The 22505-nt window shown below is 38.3% G+C and overlaps 3 protein-coding genes across 5 annotated transcripts in view; all 3 read right to left on the reverse strand.

Moving 5' to 3' along the window:
- Positions 1 to 242: 242 nt before the first annotated feature.
- Positions 243 to 5607, reverse strand: snrpa1 (small nuclear ribonucleoprotein polypeptide A'). The gene is made up of 9 exons (XM_088922077.1): positions 5383 to 5607; positions 4363 to 4510; positions 4118 to 4196; positions 3896 to 3942; positions 2481 to 2583; positions 2100 to 2179; positions 1691 to 1766; positions 1377 to 1470; positions 243 to 792 (listed from the first exon to the last, which is right to left on the reverse strand). The coding sequence occupies exons 1-9, from the start codon at positions 5462 to 5464 to the stop codon at positions 716 to 718; spliced, it is 786 nt and encodes a 261-aa protein (XP_088778203.1). The 5' UTR covers positions 5465 to 5607; the 3' UTR covers positions 243 to 715.
- Positions 5608 to 6359: 752 nt separating this feature from the next.
- On the reverse strand, positions 6360 to 16217 carry LOC148831377 (selenoprotein S-like). Of its 2 annotated transcripts, XM_088920075.1 has the most exons (8): positions 16190 to 16217; positions 14596 to 14644; positions 13898 to 13998; positions 12800 to 12875; positions 10101 to 10201; positions 8658 to 8786; positions 7958 to 8024; positions 6360 to 7280 (listed from the first exon to the last, which is right to left on the reverse strand). In XM_088920075.1, the coding sequence occupies exons 2-8, from the start codon at positions 14621 to 14623 to the stop codon at positions 7207 to 7209; spliced, it is 576 nt and encodes a 191-aa protein (XP_088776201.1). In that variant the 5' UTR covers positions 14624 to 14644; positions 16190 to 16217; the 3' UTR covers positions 6360 to 7206. The 2 variants fall into 2 exon arrangements, with proteins under 2 accessions (XP_088776201.1, XP_088776200.1); XM_088920074.1 differs by lacking the exon at positions 16190 to 16217 and having other exon boundaries at positions 14596 to 14683.
- A 2454-nt stretch (positions 16218 to 18671) lies between these two features.
- Positions 18672 to 22505, reverse strand: part of pcsk6 (proprotein convertase subtilisin/kexin type 6) — a 46351-nt gene continuing 42517 nt past the window's right edge. For both annotated transcript variants that reach the window (XM_088922078.1, XM_088922079.1), the window contains one exon: positions 18672 to 21553. In XM_088922078.1, the coding sequence (XP_088778204.1) occupies positions 21456 to 21553 (98 nt within the window). In that variant the 3' untranslated portion in view covers positions 18672 to 21455. The remainder of the gene's footprint in view (positions 21554 to 22505) is intronic.

Genomic DNA, 22505 nt, shown 5'->3' on the forward strand with positions numbered 1-22505 from the left:
AAGTGCAACAGCAGTGTTGCACCATATCCAACTTGAACCCATCATATGTCCACTCCAGAACTATACTGTTCCATACTGCTGCCCAAAAGTTTGGCAACTCCAGCTATGATCTTGCAACATTTTAGAAATATTCAGTATTGTATACCAACACATTGTTAATAACCATATGTAACATTTGACCTGAATTACTGTTCATCTGAACTGCTTAGTTAAATACAATGCAAAGAGTCTGCAAAGCATCATTGTTATCATAAAATTACATCTTTATTTCACTGTAAACAAAAGCAAGCAAACATACAAGGATTTTTCATGTCATGGTTTACACAGGAAATGAGAAATGCATCTTTAACAAATGTAGGGCAACATTTTGTTCAATCATACACTTTATTTAAAGATACTGGCAACGTGAACATGACTTAACAAGCCCCATTCGGACATTTACACACATGACCTTAACTGTACATTTCTTTTACATCAAGGGTTTAACTACTAAGCCCCTTATTCTTAATGGTCTGAAATTATAAACACAAAACCTGGTCAGCATCAGAAACACTTCACAAGATTAAGTATTAACTGATTTACAATCCCAACATTTTAAACAAGTTGTGTAGTCTTTCACAAAGTGGACACATTTTCATGAAAAGGTATAAAAAATAAATCTACAATTGGGTACTTTCACCCATAGTTTTGGGTGCCTTATATTTTAAAAAATGCACTATGACCCATTAACAGGAATGTCTTCATCCATTTGCTCTTCTTCCTCCTCTTGCTCCTCCTCCTCACCTGCCGGCCCTAAAACAAGTAAGGCAACTGATCAGAAGTGTTCACGTCCAGACCCAGAGGCCCAAAATTCTTTAAAAGAACTGTATAAAAAAGCTGATATTTTAGGTCATTCAAATAAATTTTGTTAAGTAATGAAGGACCTTGTTTGAACACAATCCAGAAAAGCATTGAGAGTGAATTGTCACACCCCTAAATTACAGCACAGACAAAACCCAAGGATCAGGGCAAAAGGCCTTGGGTTTTACCCTGAGCCAGAGCCAGACTTTTTTTCAAATGTCTTTTGCGAACTGTTCCAATTAAGATTGCATCCACTTGAAATCATCAGGCTGAAAGCTGTCAACCATTCACCTACCAGCTAGCATCCATTCATCCCCAACGTACCCGTCTGCAAACATTTCAACAGCAACAGGTGGGTTTTACAGTTTTCATGGTTATTAGTGGGGTGTGATTGTCAGGTCTCAACAATATACTGGGACGGATTCAACTTTATCCCACCGAAGAAACATTCAACCAACAGAACATTGACCAAAAAAAAACATTTCCTAGAACAAATCTCTATATAGCACCTCATATGTGCTTTGTGCCACACTAACCTTGCTTCTTATCCCTGCCTGGAATCTGTCCCGACTGCAGTAGTCCATTCAACCTCTCCACTTCAGCCAGAGATGTGGCATTTGCTATGGCATTCTGTAGATTGACAGGAGAACCCACAACATGAAAGCATGTCACAGTAATGACAACTTTTTTATAAATACAAAAACACAGTAAAGAGTAAGTAAAAAAATAAGCAAAGAGAGAAAAGACATGCCTGTGCTCTTACGTGTTAAGATAAAGAGTTTACTGCAAATAGCACAAGCATTACAAATACCTGTTCTGACCATACAAGACTCTAGAATTGCTCAGTTACCTTAATGGCTTCGACATCTGCTGGGGATGGCCCTGTTTTCTTCTTTTCAGCTTGGAGGGCTGCACCAGGAGTGAACCTACAACACAAAAGCAAAGTGTCACAGACACTCCTTGCCACTGTATAGCTTCTCGCAGCCCTTAACACTAAGCTTGAACAACATCAGTGTAGTATCTTTTCTTTGTCAATATACTGATACAGTCGGGTACTTCTTGAAACAGCTCTCCTCAGAAACACTGAAAACCATCAGACTTCCTCCATGACCAAAACGGAAAATTTAATTCAAGAAATGGTGTTGTTTTTCCTAGCAAATGCCCAGCAAAAGTTAACGGACATATGGGCGACTGTGCAACTATCAGCCAGGTTCCAGTGTTTCTGAAGGTCAGTGCTAGATCAAGTGCTTTCATCTTACGTTTTTGTTCTCTTGGCAATATCCTTTGCAAGCTGTGCACCCCGTTTGCCTTTGAACATTTTCTCCGCCTCCTGACGCTCCTAAGGCGATACATCACACAGTTAATGTAAACAGTTTCCACTTGACAAAACTTGTAAGAGAACCTTAAACAAATCCTTTCAGCTTTCTCTAAAAGCACAATTTCCCATTTCTGCCTTGTCATAGTGTACTTCCCCAGTAATGTCACCAAGACTAGAAAAAAAACAAGCCGTTATGCCTTGTAAAATTGATGTAGATTAAAAAGAAATATTATACATGCACTGAAAAGATTTATTGATTCTGCACAGCACTTTAAAGACTCATTTGTCCAAACCTCCTTTCCTTAATAAGGTCAGAATTTACCTTCAGTTTCACCTTCTGGAAGTCCAGCACTCGTATCTGTGGTATCTTGTTGATTACATACAGCCTGTAATGTTTTTTGTTGGTTACTGGATTCCTTAAAAGGCTGAAAAAATATGTATGAGGTTAGTTTATAGTTGACAGATATTTCAATTTACAGATGTAAACTACAAAGTTTTGGAAAAAGCAAGCCAAATTCAATTTTATTTCAAATTAATTTGAAATTAAAAGGTTGAAAAGTATTTGTTTTATGCCAAAAAAATATCTTGTATTTACAGTCTGATGCACGTTAAACAGAATGATATACCAATCAATACCTTCTCGATAATATAGTTTGGGTTCAGGATATTGTATCTTTCTGTGGATCTGTGGAGCATTTCCTTACAATAACAAAAAGTTTGACAAGAAAAATGTGCAAAACCTCCAAAAACAAATGTCTAGGTACTGACATTTTAAAGACTAATGAGAGTTTATATATTGACAGAACTACAGGGAAAAAGCAAACATCCTAAAAGAGAAAGTAGAGAAAATTGATTCATGTGGTTTTTATATTTATCATGTTACTTTCATCTCAATATTCCCTTTAAGCTATGCGGTCTGACTTCTGTTTTCCCAACCGAAAAACAAAAGAATCACACAGATGTCAATTTCTTTTCTATAACCATACTAAAAAGACCTGAATTGTGGCTGGAAAAAAATATATATCCAGAACCCAGCCAGAGCTCAAACAACTCTGGAGTAAAAACAAGAATCTGCTCAAAGGCTCAAGAATCAACCAAAAACAATAGTTAGTGACTGAGTGGAAATGCGGTCTCTATTGCCAAATCATGCACACCACATTCATAGACAAAATCACTGTCAGCTTCTACAGATCACTAGCAGCATTCAGCAAATAAATGAAAGATCAATGAATGACTGGCTCTTGACAGGTACTGACAGAAAAGCATTTACGTCATATGCAAAAGTTCCAGCCTGGGTTAAAAAAATTGGATTCCATGTGCTTCGCCGACTATAACAAAACTAGCATTCCTTCCTGCAATATATTACAGAACAGAAATCTTTCTATCAGAAGGTATTTTACTCTTCAGGTTGTAGACTCTTGTATTACTTAGAAGAAGTAGAAGTTTATACCATGCTGAAAATAGAAGAAAAGAAACAACATTTCGGCTGTGGAGCCTTCCTGTATTACTTTACAATTTGCAGTACTGCTGCAGGAAATAAGGTTTTAATTAAGACGAATGACAAGAGAAGACAGGACCCATATTCTTATTAATTTAGTTCGGTTCCCTGTTAATGATTATAGTTTTACTTTTACACTTAATACCAAACAAAATTTCCCAATGAATTTCAATTTCTGATAAGAGTATGACCACAACAAGAGTTAATTCATTTTAGAGGAAACCAAAAAAAATATATACCTCAGTAAGGTTAGGCTCTTTACCGATGCAAGAGGATCCAAATCCCCCTAGGGAAAAAATAAATACATATTTTCAACAGTAGAAGTTTTTTTTTATTTTTAAAAAGGTACACTCGGAAAATCCACATTAACACTGGGATGCATGAGTCAACACATACCACCACAGCTTAAAACATCTTTCTGCATGTGTAAATAAGAAAGGACATGCAAAAAAATAGCTTACCAGCTCCTGGATGTTATTACTTGTGAGGACTAGTTCTCTCAAATTTGGAAGAGACTGTTCAAGACCTTCACCGATTCGGCTAGAAAACACAAAAAGCACAAGCTTACAAGATTAAACCAACAATGAGGCCCATGCAATTAAAGCCAATTAACTCAAATTTACAGGAAAATACTCTTTATGCAGTGTACAATTATTAATGAATAGCACACAATTAAGAAGAGAATAACAGTTCCAGTTATGCTTACCATATCCTGTTGTTATTCATCAACAGCGTTTTTATTCTTTTCAGCAAGGGAAAGCCATCTAGCTTCCTGATTTCATTGTCAGAGAAATCTATAGTGTCAAACTGATCCAACGTGGCTCCCAGGTTTTCCAGGACAGGGATTTTATAACCTGAAGATGAGAAATTGGGATGAGAACAACAAAGGGGGACAAAACCCACAATACTCTAGTACTACTGCTTAACCACCTCTCGTAACCCTTCATGGCCAGTCAGGAAAGTGTCACCAGGAGAATGTCTAGCCTGGTAGGTCGGTCAAGTAAAAAAACCAATCAGACTGCACAATGAAGATGGACACTGACCAGAGTTCATCTCTGTAATCTTACTTATCGGCCACTGAAAACAAGAATCTCAGCCACAATCAAGGCGCATAATCTGCAATGGTCTCCTTTGAACGAATGAAAAAAAACAAACGTTTTTTTCAGACTCAACTCTAGTTATTTGTCGCTGAATCATTAGTTTATAAATGCATCTCACTCCTCATCCTTGAAAAATGTATAAACTAATAACTGTATGCATCTAAAAAAAAAAACAATATGTGCATATCTCGTATATAACATGATTTGAGACCCTAATCACCCCAATATTGAACACGGCTACATTTAAAATAGCTGCAGAAACCCGTCAGGACTTCTGAATTCGCCTTTTGTCAATACTGTCGCATAACAATGAAAACTTTAGCAAAGAAAGCATTACTGCAATGCACGTGCACGTTTTACTGTTTTCACACAAAAACAGTAAAATTATTACATGCCACGTACGAGTTATTACGCTTATTTAAATCGGTACATTTGTGACAAAATATTTCGCAAGAAACGATTAAAAACAAAACTTTCCGCCTTGAAAGGTTAAGTGCTCGACATATCGGATTTTTAATTGTAAGTGACGATATACAAAATCACAAAATATTATTTAACTCGGTTCAATATCTCCCGCGGCCTTTGTTAAGTTTACCGCTTTATCCGTCCTGCGGCCCGCAACGTACCTCGAAGGTCCAATTCTCTGTCGCGAACAGGGTTTGTATACTGTGCCGCCTGTTCGATCAACTCTGCCGACAACTTCACCATAGCAACAGATAGATTTTGTTCTTAAAGAAGGTTACAAATAAAATTTAAACAACCACAACTAAAGCTCCCTCAAGAAAATCTTTCCCCTAGCACGCCGCTAACTGGCTCTGCATTTATTCCCAGCATGCAGCAGTAGCCAGCATCGAACCATAGAGATAACAGACACATTAGAGCGCTTTACCCAACCAACCCCGGATGTTTCCGTATGTGAAATGAGAGGCCATTTTGGTAGGGCTCATAATCCTGGGCCTGAAAGCAAACTTGTAGTGGGTAGTCAAAAATGTACTAAATTATAGAGAGTCTACAGAAAATGCAAAACGATATTTTTTTATCATTTATTGTTTTTAAAAGTATATAAAACATTTATGATAACATTATGTTTATTAAGACATACTGATAAAAATACAGATGCTACTCATCACTGCACTATATCAGCTATATTACTGTGCAACTCACAACTGGTAACCCACTGAAACGATGCAGGTGTGAGCCTGGCCAGTACCTGGATGGGAGACCTTCTGGGAAAGCTAAGGTTGCTGCTGGAAGAGGTGTTAGTGGAGCCAGTATGGGCTGCTCACCTTGCAGTCTGTGTGGGTCCTAATGCCCCAGAAGTGACGTGGACAGCGTACTGTAAAACAAACGACGCTGTCCTTCGAATGTGACATAAAACCGAGGTCCCAACTCTCTGGTGCACTATGGCTGCCGTCGCATCATCCAGGTGGGGCTGCACATTGGTGGTGGTGTAGGGGAGACCCCATTACCTGTAAAGCGCTTTGAGTGGAGTGTCCAGAAAAGCTCTATATGAGTTTAATGAATTATTGCACAGCTTTCAGGAGCTGGTGCTGGAGACTGACAACGAATGTGGACCAATATGGAGACACAGAGAGCAGGAGCTGCTTAACAATCATTCATTTATTAATTTACTTTCCTTTTCCTTTTTCATACAGTGACATGTGGCATTTCACATCACAGCTGCATCGGCCATGTTGAGACAGAGAAGAGCATGAGCTTGGATGAGATCTTTGGATCATTTGGTTACTCAAAGCCAAGCAAGCAAGATGGGCTAAATCGCCTCTGCTCATTTGCAAGCTGTCCTTATGAAGGACTAGAAAGGTTTGAATTCGGTATTCTACTGTAAGTCTATATACACTACAGACATGTAAATGTAAAAGAACAGATTTTTTTGTTTACATAAACATTTGTAAAGAGAGTTTAAAGTGTTTTTATTAAGTTTATATGAACACTTCATACAGTACAATTGACTTGATTTACATACATTGCTTAGCTCTTTCCGAAAGAATATAGTTCTACATTTGGCAGTTTGCATAGGCACTTAAAGTATTAAAAATTAAGCTCTACACCTCAGCAACATTAGAAATAATGCACTCACAATGCCAATTATTCAAGGCATCATCTTATCTATTTCTACCATCTTAATGAGAAAGTCTCTTTAAAAAGATGATTTCATTAATAGCTTACAGACTCAGCATGCAATACTACTGTGAGACAGACTACCTTCCAAATAAAAAAATAGACACCTGTATTTTAGGCTTATAGAGGAGAAAGATTAATAAAATAACCTCTGGGGCTCGCATTCCAAAACATTTGCTTATGACATCCCAGTTGTCTCCAGTGGTCATATTGCACGCTAGGTCTGGTAAGCCTAGTAAGACGATGTCTTCATCAGCACACTGTGCCAGCTGGCAGCAGGGAGACCCCAGCGCTGACTGGGGTCCCTAACCTCATCCTCCACCGCTCCTCCGAGAGACCCTCCAGGAGGAACCACAGCCCCCATCTCCTGACAGCGGGTTGTAGTCTGTGGAGGCAAAGATACAATGTAGTTCAGGTAAACGTTAAATCAGTGTTGTCAGACAAGAAGGTTTCCATTTTAATCTGCTTTTTTTTTTGCTTCACTAAACTTATTTGTATGTTCTGCGCAGGTTAATGTGCGTGGAAAAGTGGTTCTACCCTTGTGTATGTCAGCACATTAGATGATGCACCACTACTATCACGGAAAACTGCCTTTTCATATTAAACTGCGGCAGTAAAACTGATGGCTGAGCCCTTTTCTCCTGCCTGGTTTCCTGTGGGTTTGTGAACATTAGGATATGCACTTGGAGTCGAGGCCTGATGGGGTTTAGGATGACAGATGACTCTTATGCATACTGTCTTGTAAGAATGGGAAAATACCAAGCATACACATTTTAACCAACAGTGGTGAGGCCAACAAATACATGAAAACTCCTCACCTCTGGCTGCAGGATGAGAGAGCAGCTTTGCTCCACTACTGTCATGTTAAATATATTTGTAGCTAATCGCAATACTTATTCCCTGTACATCTTCAACTTATTGATATGGATTTTCTAATATTAGGAGAATCACATAGTGGCAATTTAAAAAAAAAAGGAAGGCGTTCACAGACCAGTTGCTGTTCTGGCATGCTGTCTATTGGGAGTAGAAGCAAAGATCAGTGTTATTATTAGCTCTTCTTACCATTTGACCTTAGAGGCTTCTTGTCTCTTGTCTTCTTGGGAACTGCAGCGAGCTCACTTGTCTCTTGCTATTAAGAAAGCAAAGACACCACATTCATCCCACCAGGTGGTTTAACTTGCACTGCACAATTTCAAAATCCTGCCATTGATTTCTTCCATGGGGAAATCATTGAGAAGCTGTGCTTTTCCATTAGCACTCCTGGAATGCAACTGCCGGCAGACTTAATAACATCATCGCTTTTCTTTCACATTCATCAGTATTCCACAAACAAAACAATAAAGCCGAGGTACTTTTCCCTCAACTTTCAGCTGCTCTGGCACATTTGTCTTTTGAAGTATATTAGTATGTACTGTACACTTCCATGGCATTTTTAGCTTCTCTGTGGCTTTTCCATGTTTTTACCTTGTACATCTGTTTTCCCATATCTTCCCATCATTTGGGTCATACTTTACCTTACATACTATACTGCCCCAAGCACAGCCTTAAGTGTACTATACATCATTCTGCTTTTGCCAGTTAGATTATCATAAAGGTTTCTGCATGGGAAGAATAGTGTTTGTGGAAAAGAGGTGAGATCCATGTGCAACATCACATGTTTTGAGACTGCTTTCAGGGTGGATAACACAGTACAGTGTATGGAGCTTATGTGATTTGGTTGATCGTTTTAAAATACCAACCACCCTCTCACGGTACGGTCTACCTGTGCCACCCTCGCCTTCCCTCGGTAGCTCTTGCCCTCCTGCATGAACTCCCACTTCTCAATCTTCTCCTTCTTCTTCTGCTCTTCAGCTTCTTTATCTCTCTGCTGCTTCTTCTCCGCCTCCTCCATCTGTCGAAGCACAGAGGTCACAGCATCTGCACTGGCTCACACATGCACAGCGCCACTCCCTTTTGTAATGCTGAATCAATGAAGTAATTATGAGAAGCTTGTGCCAGTAATGTTTTGTAAAATATTCGAAAGGAAGGTGAAACATCAGACATGTTTAAAGGAAAGTAATGCTTGCAGGAATTTGCAAGAAATTGCATATGGCTAATAAAGAGATCTTAATCTTATCCACAGTGAATTCCCAAACAAATGTCGTGCTTTCCCTTTCCAGGAAAAGGAACCACCTGTGGGGATATCACCAAAGTGTTGCTTTGGGTGGACTGATTGGGACTGATCAGTCTCTGCAGCAGAGGTCAGAGATCAGGGCTGCACTTCTGAATTTCTGCACACTGTCAAAAATTAAGACATCCTACCTGGATGCACAGAACAAAAACTGGACCTACTTAAACTAGATGAAAACTAGTTTAAGTAGGTAACTGCACAGGCATGCATAGGCTGCAAAGGAACAGGTAAAGATTTATTCCATTCCAAGAGACATAACGTTTCAGCTGTGGAGACGTCTTCAAGTTCTGCATTCAGAGACAGATGAAGAAGACTCCACACCCATAGCATTGTGTCTCTTCTTTTCCTTTCAGCATGGAATAAACCTTTTCCCTGTTCCTAGGTGAAAACTAGACAGGTGACACACTTCATAATGAATTCGGTGTCCTTTACACAATTCTGTAGAACACTACAGGATACATTTACAAGGCAAACTTCTGAAAACACTTCGACATTATTTTCAAATACACCAGAAGGGCTGGGATTGAGGGCAGTGTATTTGTGGCACATACATTTTCTTTAAAGATCCAGTTCATATCGTTAATTAGCTAAATGTTAGTTAAAGAATGAAGTGCAGAAAACTTTCTTTCTTAATTAGACTAGTTAAACACAAACTGATCATCATAAAAAATACAGCTATATTGTTATACTGTACTTTACTGCTGTCTGCAGTATTGTAGCCTTCAAATTATTTTCTCATGCAGGCAAGAATGCCATTTTTGTTCCTTGACTATTTATTGCATCACGTTTATGGAAAAATCCAAAAAGTGTGCATTTACAATTCAGTCTGTTTTCTGAAGTGTTCAGTCCATTATTTTGAAAAAGGATTAAATAAAACAGGCTTGGCTTAATAGAACAATAGACCATTTATCCCACTGACTCTGATATGCAAGGGGTATAGCATTCCCCAGTGGATTAGTAATTGATTTACTGAACCATTACATTGGCAGGTTTGCATGGAAAGGGAAGAAAAAAACACTCTAAATGCTGCCTCACCAATCTGGCTCTGTGGTGTTCTGCATCTGCGTCCATTTTGTCCTGCATCCGGAGCCAGGCTGCTTTCCTGGCATCATCCTGAGCCACATGTTCGCTGGGATCTATGAAACAACAAGACCTGTCTTCCCCAAAGATTCCATAGTAAAAGGTATAATAAAAGAGAGGAGGAGTGAGTTAGGATGTCATGTACACATACACAAAGACTCATACTGATTTTTTCCAGGAAAGATTCGACCTTCTAACTAATACTCTGCAGTTATTTTTTCCACTGAGTCAAGACATCATTTTGATGGTGTCTGTCCTGCGGCAACAGTAGTGCATCCGTTCTGTACAGTGACTGTACTGTTATTTTCTAGTAACACAAGAATCAAACATTGAGTATCTAGACTATAGACTATCACATGTGAACAATTTTGGTTAAGCATATTTGCAAAAAGCTCTCTAATTCATTACAACTTTCCTGTAAATGTAAATGAATAAAACACATTAGATATTAATAATCTAGTCAAGAATAAGGGCTTAACATGAGTCTTACATAACATAAGGCTTTGTACTAATATTTCAGATCACCTCCGGTAGATAGCATCATCCTAGCATACTGTAACTCTTGTCAGTGCACTGCACTGAAATGACAGTTAAATGCTGTCTCTTCAAATGCTGTCACTGTCTTAAGTAACAGAAAGATGATGTTATTATGTGATATTCTACACAATTTAAAGCTGAGTAAAGGCTGTTGCTAAGGTTGTTTTCTTGTTTTTAGTCTCTCTGTGAAGATATCTAGGACACAGAGGGAAAATGTGTTCAGTCACAGAAAGCAGTCAAAGGCCAAGGATACCGTAAACAAAATCTATTTTGAAGGCTATTCTCCTAATCGTGTACACAAATTAAGACCCAGCTGACGTTTCTAGTTAGTATTCAAATGTGATACGAGTGTAGATCTGTCAGAAGTATTCTCTACATGGGTTGGGCAAGCCGTATTTAAAGATCTCGTTGCTGTATATTGTTTTCTTAAAATCCCAGATGTTTTCCTGAAATCAATGCCAGTACGTTCAATCTTTTTATAAGACATCATGTCAGATGAACATATACTGTAGCTTGTTCAATTGTTCTGATGGAACTTTAAGCCATTTACTTTCTTCTTTCTTTGAAATCTCGGTAAAGTTTTTTTTTCTGACTTTGCCTCTATGCCTCTAGGGACACTGGTATACTTTCTCAATATTTCAGCAGATGTGATATAGAAGCACAGAAGTATTGACTTCTAAAGTCCTTAAGGTGCATTCAGAAGCATAAAGGGCTTGCAGGAGTTGCTGCACTGATGTAACTGGGAAATGTAACTGAAACATGGACCCTGATTTCTTATAGAGATTGAAAGAAACAAATCCCTGATCAATTATATTTCATAGGTTCAGTTTATATTTTTCTAGATAATCAACATTTTTTTGTTCTTTATACAATAAGAGATGTCGTAAAAGCAATTTAGGCTCAATAGAACAAAGCTTGTTCCTATTTTCTCCCAGTAATAGATTTTTCTGCTTGTAACCTGTGATGAGATTTGCTCAAACTGAGCTGGCTGCCTGCCGCTCCACTAATAGTTTGACAAGTGGAAGGGAACAGGTCTCCCCCAGGGCAGCTGTGAAGAGTGGGAAGTGACTGTGGGCAGGTTTTCTGTCATACCCTTTATCAGGATGCCCCCCATGGAGCAGAGACAGACTGTCTTCGGTAAGACAAAAATACACAAGGGGAAAAAATACATTTTTAGATCTGAGGTTTTAGGGCCTATTTTTAGATCTGAATAGGGTCGCAAGTGCAATGCAGGTTTTGAACAAAGTCAATTTCTCATTCGATAGAAGTCACCCACTCTTACCTTTACCCGGATTGAAGTACACAGGCTCTTATAGCACTGCTCTCCTAATACCTCAAGACATCCAGTGCAGTTGTAAAAGAGCACTTATCTCATTTATACCTAAAGGCATTCAATTTGTGATCAATGAAAAGATTGTTTGCAGGTAGGGATCTTCTTATGGTACTGTGATTGTATTGTATTATTGCCATATCTGTTGTATGTTTATGGGCTCTTTATGTGCAAGACACATTCCCTGAGGGGCAATAGAGGTTACTTCAATTCAACCTATCTACACAGAGCTTAAAACAACTCTTCTCCTGGCAAAAGGAAAATCCACCAAGCCCTGTAACCACTCTGAAGCCAGATCCCTTAAAACTACCAATTTTGGTCATGTCCCAGCGACCCTCACAGGCAGAAACAGAAAGAAAATAAACCTTAAATACAAAATATGCATTAAAACAGTCCCTTCCCCTGCACTTTTCTTCATCGACAGAATCACAATATCACCTGTCTTCTATGAGAATTCCCATTTATTTTTTTTACTCTCAACTCTTTTATACTTGTAAGAAATCGCCCTGAAACCTCCATTAATTCCCTGCACAGTGGGAACTGCCTTTGCCAGCGACTCTTCTCTTTCGCTGGCTCCCTGACGCGGAGCAGAGGCGGCTTCACGTTTTTTTGTGAGCCATCAGTTAAGTTCTTCAAGCAGCCTGTATGCGCTAGCCGGGCTCTGAAGTTAACCTTGAGCTTTGACAGAGCCACAGCAGAGATGAGAGCAGCTAATTCCATTGGACAGGTGCGATTCTCTCCCTGCCCTGGGCAAAGCCTTTTACATTCAGCACGGCACGTTTCTTACCCCTCTCTGCCTTCAGCACTTGATTGCGGCTCGAGTCAGCCTTCACCGAGGGACTGGGAGCACAGACCTCACTAGGCTGGGGTCGAAAGACAGAGACGCAAAGTGAAACCAAAAGAAAAGCTGGCTTTTCTCACCCACGTTAATGGTATGCACAGCAAAAATCCCGAGCTGTTAATTGCATGCTATTTAATGAATGCATCATTTTACACTGGAAAGGAAATTAAATTAAATCTCCTGGCAGAGAAGGAGAGATACTTTTCGGCTGGAATGGCTTCGTGAATAACTTTTACTTGAAGAGTGGGCTGTTCAAATGTAGAAAAGTTGATCATAGTGCCTTAAGTTTAATACAAGATAATGAACCTTAATAATTTAATTGAATTAAATGGAGCTCATGAAGTTGTTTTATTTGTACATTCAGGTATAAATTACAACCAAGCTAGGGAGAGCCGGGGGGATGGGGGGAGTGAGGTGGAGTGGAGTCCCTGCTGCAGGCTCTGCTGTTGTGTCTTGAGTGAGGTACTTTTCCCCAGTGGCTCCAGTCCACCCAGCTGTGAGAGTGGGGACCAGCATTGCTGGGGTTGATGCCCGCAATGGAGTGGTGTCCTGTCCAGGGAGGGGGGTTGCATGGTTTGTAGCCCATTGAATGCTACAGAAACCAGGATGAGCTCAGCTCAACGAGCTGCTGTGGCTCTGGTATGAGTTTTACTTTTAGCGAGAGCTTAAGAGTGAGTTCATGCAGCCAGACTGCAACACGCCGAGGAACACAGTCACAGGTTTCCCACACGGAGTTGGAGGATATTCCAGAGTCTTCTGAACTTCAGGTAAGCCTCTTGGTATCTATTTTGATATCTCTATCTAAACATTAATATTTAAACACAATTAATGTCTTATGAGTATTATTCAGGACAACATTGGGTTTAGCCTTGCAAGACTAGACCATTGCAGCTTAACATCCACTTAAGTTGATTTATTGTAATTAGAACTGTTACATTGACCCTGTTAATTATCAGTTAAATAATTAACGAGCCTTATATGGCAAAACTCTCCAGCAAAGCCGATTGGAAGGGACACTAGCTGAAATATTCTCAAAGCTGTTACCTTTTCTAGCTCTGTTTGCCTGACCAGGGCATCCTGCTGTTTTTGCATACGCAGTCGGGCTGCTTTCAAACGGTCATCTTGGCTTATCCCAGAACCCGGGCCTGGAGAGAGAGCAGGCCCTGTCAGTGCATGGACTTCAAGCTGCCGAGCAGGCTTGCATCTCCTGAACATTTCAGCACTTCCATAATGGTGCAGCTCAAAATCAGTGCCTCGTACTTACAGTATCACGCTGGAAACTCATACCGTGGTGAAAACACAAAGCAAAGTGCTGTTTCCCAGACCAATACGTATCTCAGCTCAGCGCTCATCAGCTCATCTTTGACTCAATCCTCCTGTCTGAGGTTTTATAACAGGTCACGTCATGATACAGTAACATGACTGCTCTGCTAGCTCTGACAAGCACGTATAGAAGACAAACAAAGATGTCTAACCTCTGCCTTCAGTTTCTCAAACCGAAAGATCATAATTAAGTTTTTACAAGGAGTTTTACAATGAAATACAAAAAATATTAAATTGATCATACAAAAATTATTGAATTGACAATATTTTTATATTTGTTTAGAAATACCTTTTGCTGTGTATACTTCTTTCTGTTCGGTCTAGGGCAATAGTTTAAAGCAGATTTTGTTGTTCAAAGAACTTCCTGCACCTGAAGCACATGTATATAATGAAACACGGCATAAAAGAGGGTGACTCACCTGGTGTTTTTGCCAAAGGATGTTCCATCTGCTACGAAACCCAGATAAACTGTGAATGTGAAATGTCTTAACAATACAAGCAAAAAATATAAAATATTACATTTGTTATATAATGCCAACATTGATCACGAGGATTAAAAAAGGAAAGGAAAAGAGAGGCTGTGTTTTAAGATGTCAATGTGCAATAATTAATAAAACAATAAAAAAAATTAAATTTGAACAGCTGACCTTTACACGTGACAGATCCAACTGTTTCTTCCCGCAGACCATTACTGAAGCAACTAATAAATCTAGTAAGATTTAGTTTTCACCATGATATACATTATAAGGATTAAATAATAATAATATAGTAAATAGGTTATACACACCATCACTGACAAAAAGCAAACAAAAGTATTTTATGTTTTTCTAAAGTTAATATCTTAATCCTGATGTGTACTACTCAGTAATTCAGAGAATTAGTAACTGGTCTGCCCCGCTTTGCTTTGTAAAGCTCCTTAAGGTCTAAAAACAAATTAGAGACTCAAGCCTCTCGAGAGCAGATAATAATAGGCTTATGTGAAAGTGAGGGGTGTCTACCTTGAGTCATGGTCTTCACTCCTGTTTATGCTACATGATTTTATGCTGTTTAGGCTTGTATAGGGTTACTTTTCATAACCGTATGTTGATTATAAATAGATCTGATGTTGCTTGCGCACAATTTAAAGTTCTGATTGTATGAGAGAACAAAAACACTTCTTTCAGTGATTGATTCATAAGTCTTTTGTTCATCTCAACTGAACTGAACCTCAGATTAGCATCATTGTTTGTGAGTTAATCTTAACTTTCTGATCAAAGTGCAGTGTGTTTTAATAAGAAAGGCTTTGTATTCCTGCAAGGTCCTGTCAGTCAAAAACTGACTGTTTTTTTGTCAACCCTGCTATATTGATGAAGCAGATTATGAGATTAAAAAAACTACAATTAAAAATTTAATGAATTTATAATTTATAAATCTAATATACTGTATATATACATCGCTTTAACTGCTTCTTTTATTTTAAATGATTATTATTTTTTAAATTATTTTACCAATTTTAATAAACGTAAATCTTCTTAGATAACAAAATCCAATTTTACATTTTATCTCATGAATCATTGTCCTGCACAAGCTGTCTTTTGAAGATCCAGAAATACGGAAGTCACTGCCTCTCGTTATTAATTATATTTTCAAAAAGCTAGTCGTAGTATAGAGTATCCTGTGTGACACTCAGGATTTAAACTGAAATGATCCATACTCATATCACTTTTCAGAGGGCCCGTGTCTGTGAGAAAGGCAATTCGATTGCTGGTAGTCTGAGACCCGCCTGAGATCCTCAAAACCTCTTCAGCGCCATCATAATTTAAGAGATTACAAAGTAATTTTGCAGACGACGGAAGATACAGTATAACCACATTCTCGCCAAAATGGAAACTGGGAATCACGTCTCTCACGCAGGAGGAAAATAATCTGTTTTGCCATGACATTCTGAGATACTCAAGATAATGCTAGATTTTATTTTTATTTTTTGTTTTAAAAAAGGCATTAATTTCCTCTAAGAAGAACGACATTTCTTACCTTGGTTAGGCAGTCAGTTTTACTTTCACTCTTTCTGACTATTCCCGTTTTAACATCCTTAAAGGTACAGAACTTTTGGTTTTTTTTTGTATTATCGGATTACATACAGTATTAGTATTTGTTAAATATGGGAATATGCAGACTGTGTAACAACATATACATGGAATGGGCGTTAAACTGTAGTTACTCAGTGAAATTTATGTAAATATAACATATTGACATTTTATTAGGAATCTGAATTTAAAAACTACTCTATGTGTGTACTCCGTAAAACAACGTGTAGTTAATTAGTTAAAATATTACAATGCGGTATTCCCTGTTCTTCAAATAAAATCAATTTAGCATTCACGTTACTTCCCCTTTTTTTAAAAAAAAAATCAGTCTCCCTTTTTGCCAGATGGTGGCACACATCCACAAGGATTAACTCATGGTCACTGGTTGCCTCCTGGTACAGAAGTACGTTTACCTGTACGTGTGAAAAATAAATCAAAGTGAACATCCTTCAGGAAAAAAAAATCAATAAAAGAAACACTACACCAAAGTCAGCTGAAATTATAATTACAACCTGGTTGTTGGTTGTCAGGCCTGTGTTTGATTTTGGCAGGTTATTCTGTAAGAACGAAAAAAAAACATGGTAGTTTAACCTTTTCGTTTTAATTTAAATAAGTTTACGATTTTCAACACTATTTTACTTTCATCTTCCGTATCCTTTTCCTTACCATCACCATTACTGATGAGACAGGGCAAAATCGTGTAGCTGCTGAAGTGAGTAATAATATTATGTACTGTTACCTTTCTACAACTGTAGAAAGTTAGGAAGGACGTTGATGCTAAAGAATCCCAGATAAATCGTTTGTATGTATGTTTCAATATGAAGTGCTCTGAGTCTCGCTAAAAAAATAAAAATCCAGAATGTCACACATTTTGAGTGATTTCACGGGTGTTTAATTAAGATGTATGTCGTCAAGCGATTGTACATATTTTAGCATCTTTCAGGTAACAGAGACATGCTACAAAAGACAGGTTTAAGGTCTGCCTTTTAACAGGTTTAGGCGTTCTAAATGTCTAATAACACATTTTCCACTTTCAGCTACAGTTACTCCTCCTAGTTTCTCACGTTTCTTTAAACTTATTTCAGTCAAAAATAATACAGTGTCTGTGATATTTCACTGCTGGAAGATGAATGCAATTGTGCATTGTCTCTTTCAATTTCTCGCCTGTGAAGGCTTAAACTGAAGAATTGATCCATACAGTAGACGTTAAGAATCCTAGTTTATACTTCTTCTGGTATTACCGCATATTACAATAACAGGACTCCAGGACTCCGCCAGACGGATTTGACACCATGCTTAGCCACGGTACAGAAGATGGTTCGTTTTGGCAGATATAAAAATACGTAAATATAAAAATAAGGCTCTTTAAGACTTTATCAACACTTTTTCACAGAAACAACGCGAGTCATAGTAAAAAAGGATTGCAAGATATATTTTTATTTAGCATGTCAGATAACATTTTTCAAAGCACACGTGATCAAGTAAAAGGACATTGACCAAACCTGAGACTTGAAATTAAAATTAGAAAACCTAATAGAAATTAATGCCAGATCTGAAACAAAATCAATAGTCTATTACAGAAACAACAACCCTAGCCCTTTAAACCACAGTCAAAGCAGTGTTAAATAAACTCACTCTCCAGCACATTCCCTGATGTCCTGGGTCATTGCTCTGTAATGATTATTTTGGAAGGATAAGTACCCAAAGAAACATCAAATTAATGTACAAATTAAAAAAATATCACCAGGGCCTTTAAAGGACTTTAGTTTTTTTTTTTTTTTTCCAGGTCTAGTAAAGCTAGACAAGAAATTAAATAGTGCTCAGGACTTTAAATCCATATAGTGTGTCTGAACATTAGGTAACATGATGTTTCCGAAGCTCTGGCATTTTGATGTTGCTCTGGATCAATACATATCAGGAACCTATTGTTGAAACTATTTTTATGGGCACTAATGATAGCGAGAAGAAAAAAGTCATTTTCCAAAAGCATCATCTGTGTTTAACAGTGATCAGATTCCACATCTACAGTTTAATTCCAGTGGAGTTTCTTTCCCTCAGCAGCTTGATTTTCTAAATCCTTCATACAGAGGATCAATAAAGCAAGGATTTGTAAGACAAGATGGACTTAGCATTCAACAGTATGTGGCAAGTGTTTTTCATTTGCACTTTTCAATTTCACATTTATATTCAAATGTCTGATATGAAATTACAGTATTTCCCCCGTCTTAAGGTGGTAGGCAAGTTTCTATAAAGAAGGTCTACATGGCTAGCTATTCATGGACAGAAGAGAACAAGGGGAAAATCTGATCACTGTTACACCTGAAGTAAAGAGATCTGTCATTATGGAGTGCCACTTTTTCCATCTTTTAAATAAGTCCCTCTACCTGCTTACAAGACTTCTACAATCCACATTTACACACCCAATGATCTTTGTTGATGGAATTATTCAACTTTATTACAAAGCCTTAACAAAAATGGTAAGATTTCAAACTTTTTACAATACTTTTTTTTTTAAATAAAAGTGACATTTTTGTCAAGAAAGGAAGACTTTCAAATCGTTACCGGCCAATGACCATTTTTTTCACCAAAGCAACAAATGTGATGTGCCCAGTGTTTTGAGAAAATACATTGTTTATAGGCATATAAGACTTTCTATAGTAATACACATCTCAGGAAATCCTACAGGGGGACTCCATCCCATGTTTGTTAAGATGACTGACACTACATTAAAATACATACACACAATTCGTCTGCTGCTTCACAAACAATTAAAGTGTTTGCCATCTGTTAAAAGCACTTTTACTAACAATGAATTGCAAACATTGATATAATCAAGGTTTTTTTTTTTATTCAAGAAGGATGATGCTCAGACAAGTAACTGCTAGCATTCCAGTAATGTGAGGAACTGGAACAAAGTCCTTCAGTTCCTCTCTTTCCCTCTAAAGCCCCGCTCTGATGTGGAATGTAATCCTTTACAGCGCAGTTCATGCTCTCGACACTTGGCAACAGCGGACCGAAGCAAGGAGCGCCAAGAAGAGGCACCCGAGGGAACAAACAGACACGACCTCAGTACAAAAGGTCGGGGGGGACATTTTACATTTCTAAACATCTTTAAAATACCATGGTACAAGTTTGCAGGCAGGGGCAAAAAAAAAGTCTCCAATGTGCCCAAACGTTAACGTACAGAATGAAATGAGCGGTAAAAAGATCGGACACTTCCACGGAACTCGTTCCGCCGACCCATTCATCTTCTGGAACGTGGACAGCTTCACGCTCAGCGTCTAGAGCAGCGGTTGGGGTTCTGGGCTGGTCGACGGAGGGCTGTGGGTTTAAATTCCAGGCGAGGCACTGCGGTTGTAACCTAGCGCAAGGTACTGTACTGTGCCCACATCGTACCAGTGAAACATCTAGCTGCATATAGTAAATAGGTACTGTATAAATGCTTGTTCATTTTGATTAAAATATTGGCCAAACATTTTTTTAAACAACCTTTTCGTGTTCTGCCTGGGATTTATGCTCACTTTGTATAAGCGATCCAGAATAAAAGAGGTTCGAGTGGCTTCTTGACATTTTAGTAAACTATATACAGTATGACACAGAGTGAGAAAGAGCAACTGAACAGACCCAAGACTAAGTGCGTCTCTTTACAAAGCAGACAATTCATTTCATGTGTACCCACTAGTCTCTGGCCCTCTATTAACAAACAGCACACCCACCATGTGAAGGAAAAGACTGGAATTTTACCAGTCTAAAGCTCCACACTGTACAACTGGACTGAGAGCAGCTCAGCTGGACTGAACTGTCTCTTAACTGGCAACTCATTACATAAAACACACTGAAGATCTAGCTATACTGCAGGAAAAAAGTTCCTTCTGGAGGAATGAGACACTCAACAGACTACAATTCTCTGGGTAAAAAACATAAGCTATCAATCTGCAGTTAACATTTCTAAGTCTACAAAGTATGTTAGTCCCAGGAATAATAACTTGTCCTATATTTTCAGCATTAAGCAGGGCTCTGACAAGTAACTTGACTCCAACTATAGCAGCTATCATTGGAAGAGGTACATACTGATGTCAGAGTGTTACTGGGAGATGAATAATTCCTGATAAAGGAGAATATTTTAGTCAGATTAATCATCTCCATCCCAGCAAACCCCAAAAAACTTTTACTGCTTACATTTGCAAATACATTTTGCAAAAGTTTTTCACTCTTCCGTAACATCTGTTTTAATTCAATCTCTATACATTTATTCCAATTATTAAGCATTACTGTGGGATACAAATTGTATTCTTCTAAACTAACTCTTGACCAGTATATAGTTTCTTTAGTATGTTGTGGGACACGTTTTCTTAAGCAATCTGCAAAATGAGGATCATTTGATTTTTTTTTACTGAAATTATTTGGTTGGCATGTCACTAAAGGTAAATAGCCATTCTCCTGGACAGAAATAATGACATGCTCTTGATAGGTAAGTTGTAAGGGCAGCTTATAATGAAAATTTCTGCTAATAATTAGACTAGAAAATGAACCAATTTTTAGTTGTGTGATAAGACTATAATAACAGACTAGAAAGACAGACACTCAATTTATTCACTTCTACCCAAGAGCGTATAAATCAAGTATAAATCTGATTTAGGGGGAAAATCATTTTTCAGTAAGATCTGCAGAACTCTTTAACTGATCCTTCTGATCATTTTTAATGGGTCTCGTGAACGTTAGATTTTGGAGAAGCAAAATAAAGGCAAAACAACAATACTGTCTAAAATGTACAACAGAATTATCCTATTTAACCCTTTAAGAATCCATTCACATTAACATTTTTATGCAACATACCATTTTACATGGATGAAAAGGCTAACCTTACAATACTGTTCATTTAAAAACCTTGTAATACGGAAAGTTACATACTTGATTAATGCCTCGATACAGTGGTTCAGAAATTCATATACCATCATATACAACCACACAGAGCACCACATTTTTATAATAACGTAGCTTTTGGATTTAAAAAAAATGCTTGAATGTCATCTTGTGTGTACAGTGTATAAAATCAGACAACCTTAAAAATATATTTTATTCAAATTAAACATGCACCATAACAAAGGGGGTCCTTAAATTGATAGATGATTTTTTTTACCAGTTTAAAAAATCTACAACAGATCGTGGAGTCAACATCTTGGAAAGTCTCTCTTTCTCCGGGAAATTGAACTTCATCCAGTCATTAAGCACGTCCGGCAACAGAACTGTCGAAAGAGCTTCTTCTCACACAGTCGGTTGGATTTCACCATCTCACAAAATACTTCATCCGCTGGGTGGCCGTTTCGCAAGAAAGAAAGAAAGAAAGTGCGACATATTCATAAAGATGAAGAAAACTCTCTGTCAACAGCAACACCTTTTCTGGTCTTCCCCTCTGCTCTAATGAGGATCTCAGACTAGACACAGTGAAAGCACTGTTTTGGAAAGCTCCTGGTAGCTACGCCTATGAAATGTTATATAACTGAATGAGTTCATGGGGAAAGCATGTGGGGCCCTATTTGCTCACAGCAATTTTGCGTTCCTGCCCAGGTAATGCTTTCTCTTTGAACTTCACAGAAGTCTCAGAGTGGGTCTATTTTTTTCTACCAAAACAAAAATCTCAGACAGAAAATAATGAATCCTTACATGATTATACATGGGGGGGGAGGGGGAGGGGAAGCACAGGTCACATAGTGCATGTTCCAAGACTGTTATTGTAAATCTACAAAGACGGAACAGTCCAGAGAGAGGACAGATAGCAGCCTAGCCAAATCCAGCAAAATGAAATACTGCAAAATACACAGTCAAGCCATTGCACTGCAAAGAGTTTCAGACCTTGTGTTGAACTTACAGAAGGGTCCACCAGGGAAAAGCAACTGCTTATTTCTGCAGGGCACTCCGCAAGGCACCTTGACTTAATTAGTGAGTGCCTTTTTTAACAAGTGACGACTATTGATATTGGAACCAGCTAAAACTATATCTATTTTCTCGGAGGCCAGGAGGGGGAAATCTTAAACAGAGATTTCTTAAGTGGTAGTTACAGCCGAAAAGGATCTCCTTCGAGAAGCTGCAAAACCAGCTCCAACACAAACATTAGTGTGTAGGTGCATCTCCCACACAGCACACACATCAAATACAGGGAAGCTGAACTGCTTCCAGTCTCTTGCCAATAAACCATACCAGTTAACCCCTTGTGTAAAGAGCTGATGACAGCACAGGGCCTCAGCAGCAAAAAAAAAAAACAA

This window comes from Atractosteus spatula, chromosome 7 (assembly GCF_055471065.1).
Source record: "Atractosteus spatula isolate fAtrSpa1 chromosome 7, fAtrSpa1.hap1, whole genome shotgun sequence".
Lineage (NCBI taxonomy): Eukaryota > Metazoa > Chordata > Actinopteri > Semionotiformes > Lepisosteidae > Atractosteus > Atractosteus spatula.

What these genes read in the sequence shown, in the direction of transcription:
- LOC148831377 (XM_088920075.1), bottom strand. Translation starts at nt 14,623, where the DNA reads ATGGAACATCCTTTGGCAAAAACACCAG. An exon ending in GGCAAACAGAGCTAGAAAAG is followed by an intron (nt 12,876 to 13,897) that starts GTAACAGCTTTG and finishes TTTCGACCCCAG; the next exon opens with CCTAGTGAGGTCTGTGCTCC. An exon ending in GAAGCCTCTAAGGTCAAATG is followed by an intron (nt 7,281 to 7,957) that starts GTAAGAAGAGCT and finishes TTGCCTCCACAG; the next exon opens with ACTACAACCCGCTGTCAGGA.
- snrpa1 (XM_088922077.1), bottom strand. Translation starts at nt 5,464, where the DNA reads ATGGTGAAGTTGTCGGCAGAGTTGATCGAACAGGCGGCACAGTATACA. An exon ending in ATGAATAACAACAGGATATG is followed by an intron (nt 4,197 to 4,362) that starts GTAAGCATAACT and finishes TGTGTTTTCTAG; the next exon opens with CCGAATCGGTGAAGGTCTTG. An exon ending in GTAATAACATCCAGGAGCTG is followed by an intron (nt 3,943 to 4,117) that starts GTAAGCTATTTT and finishes TTTTTTCCCTAG; the next exon opens with GGGGATTTGGATCCTCTTGC.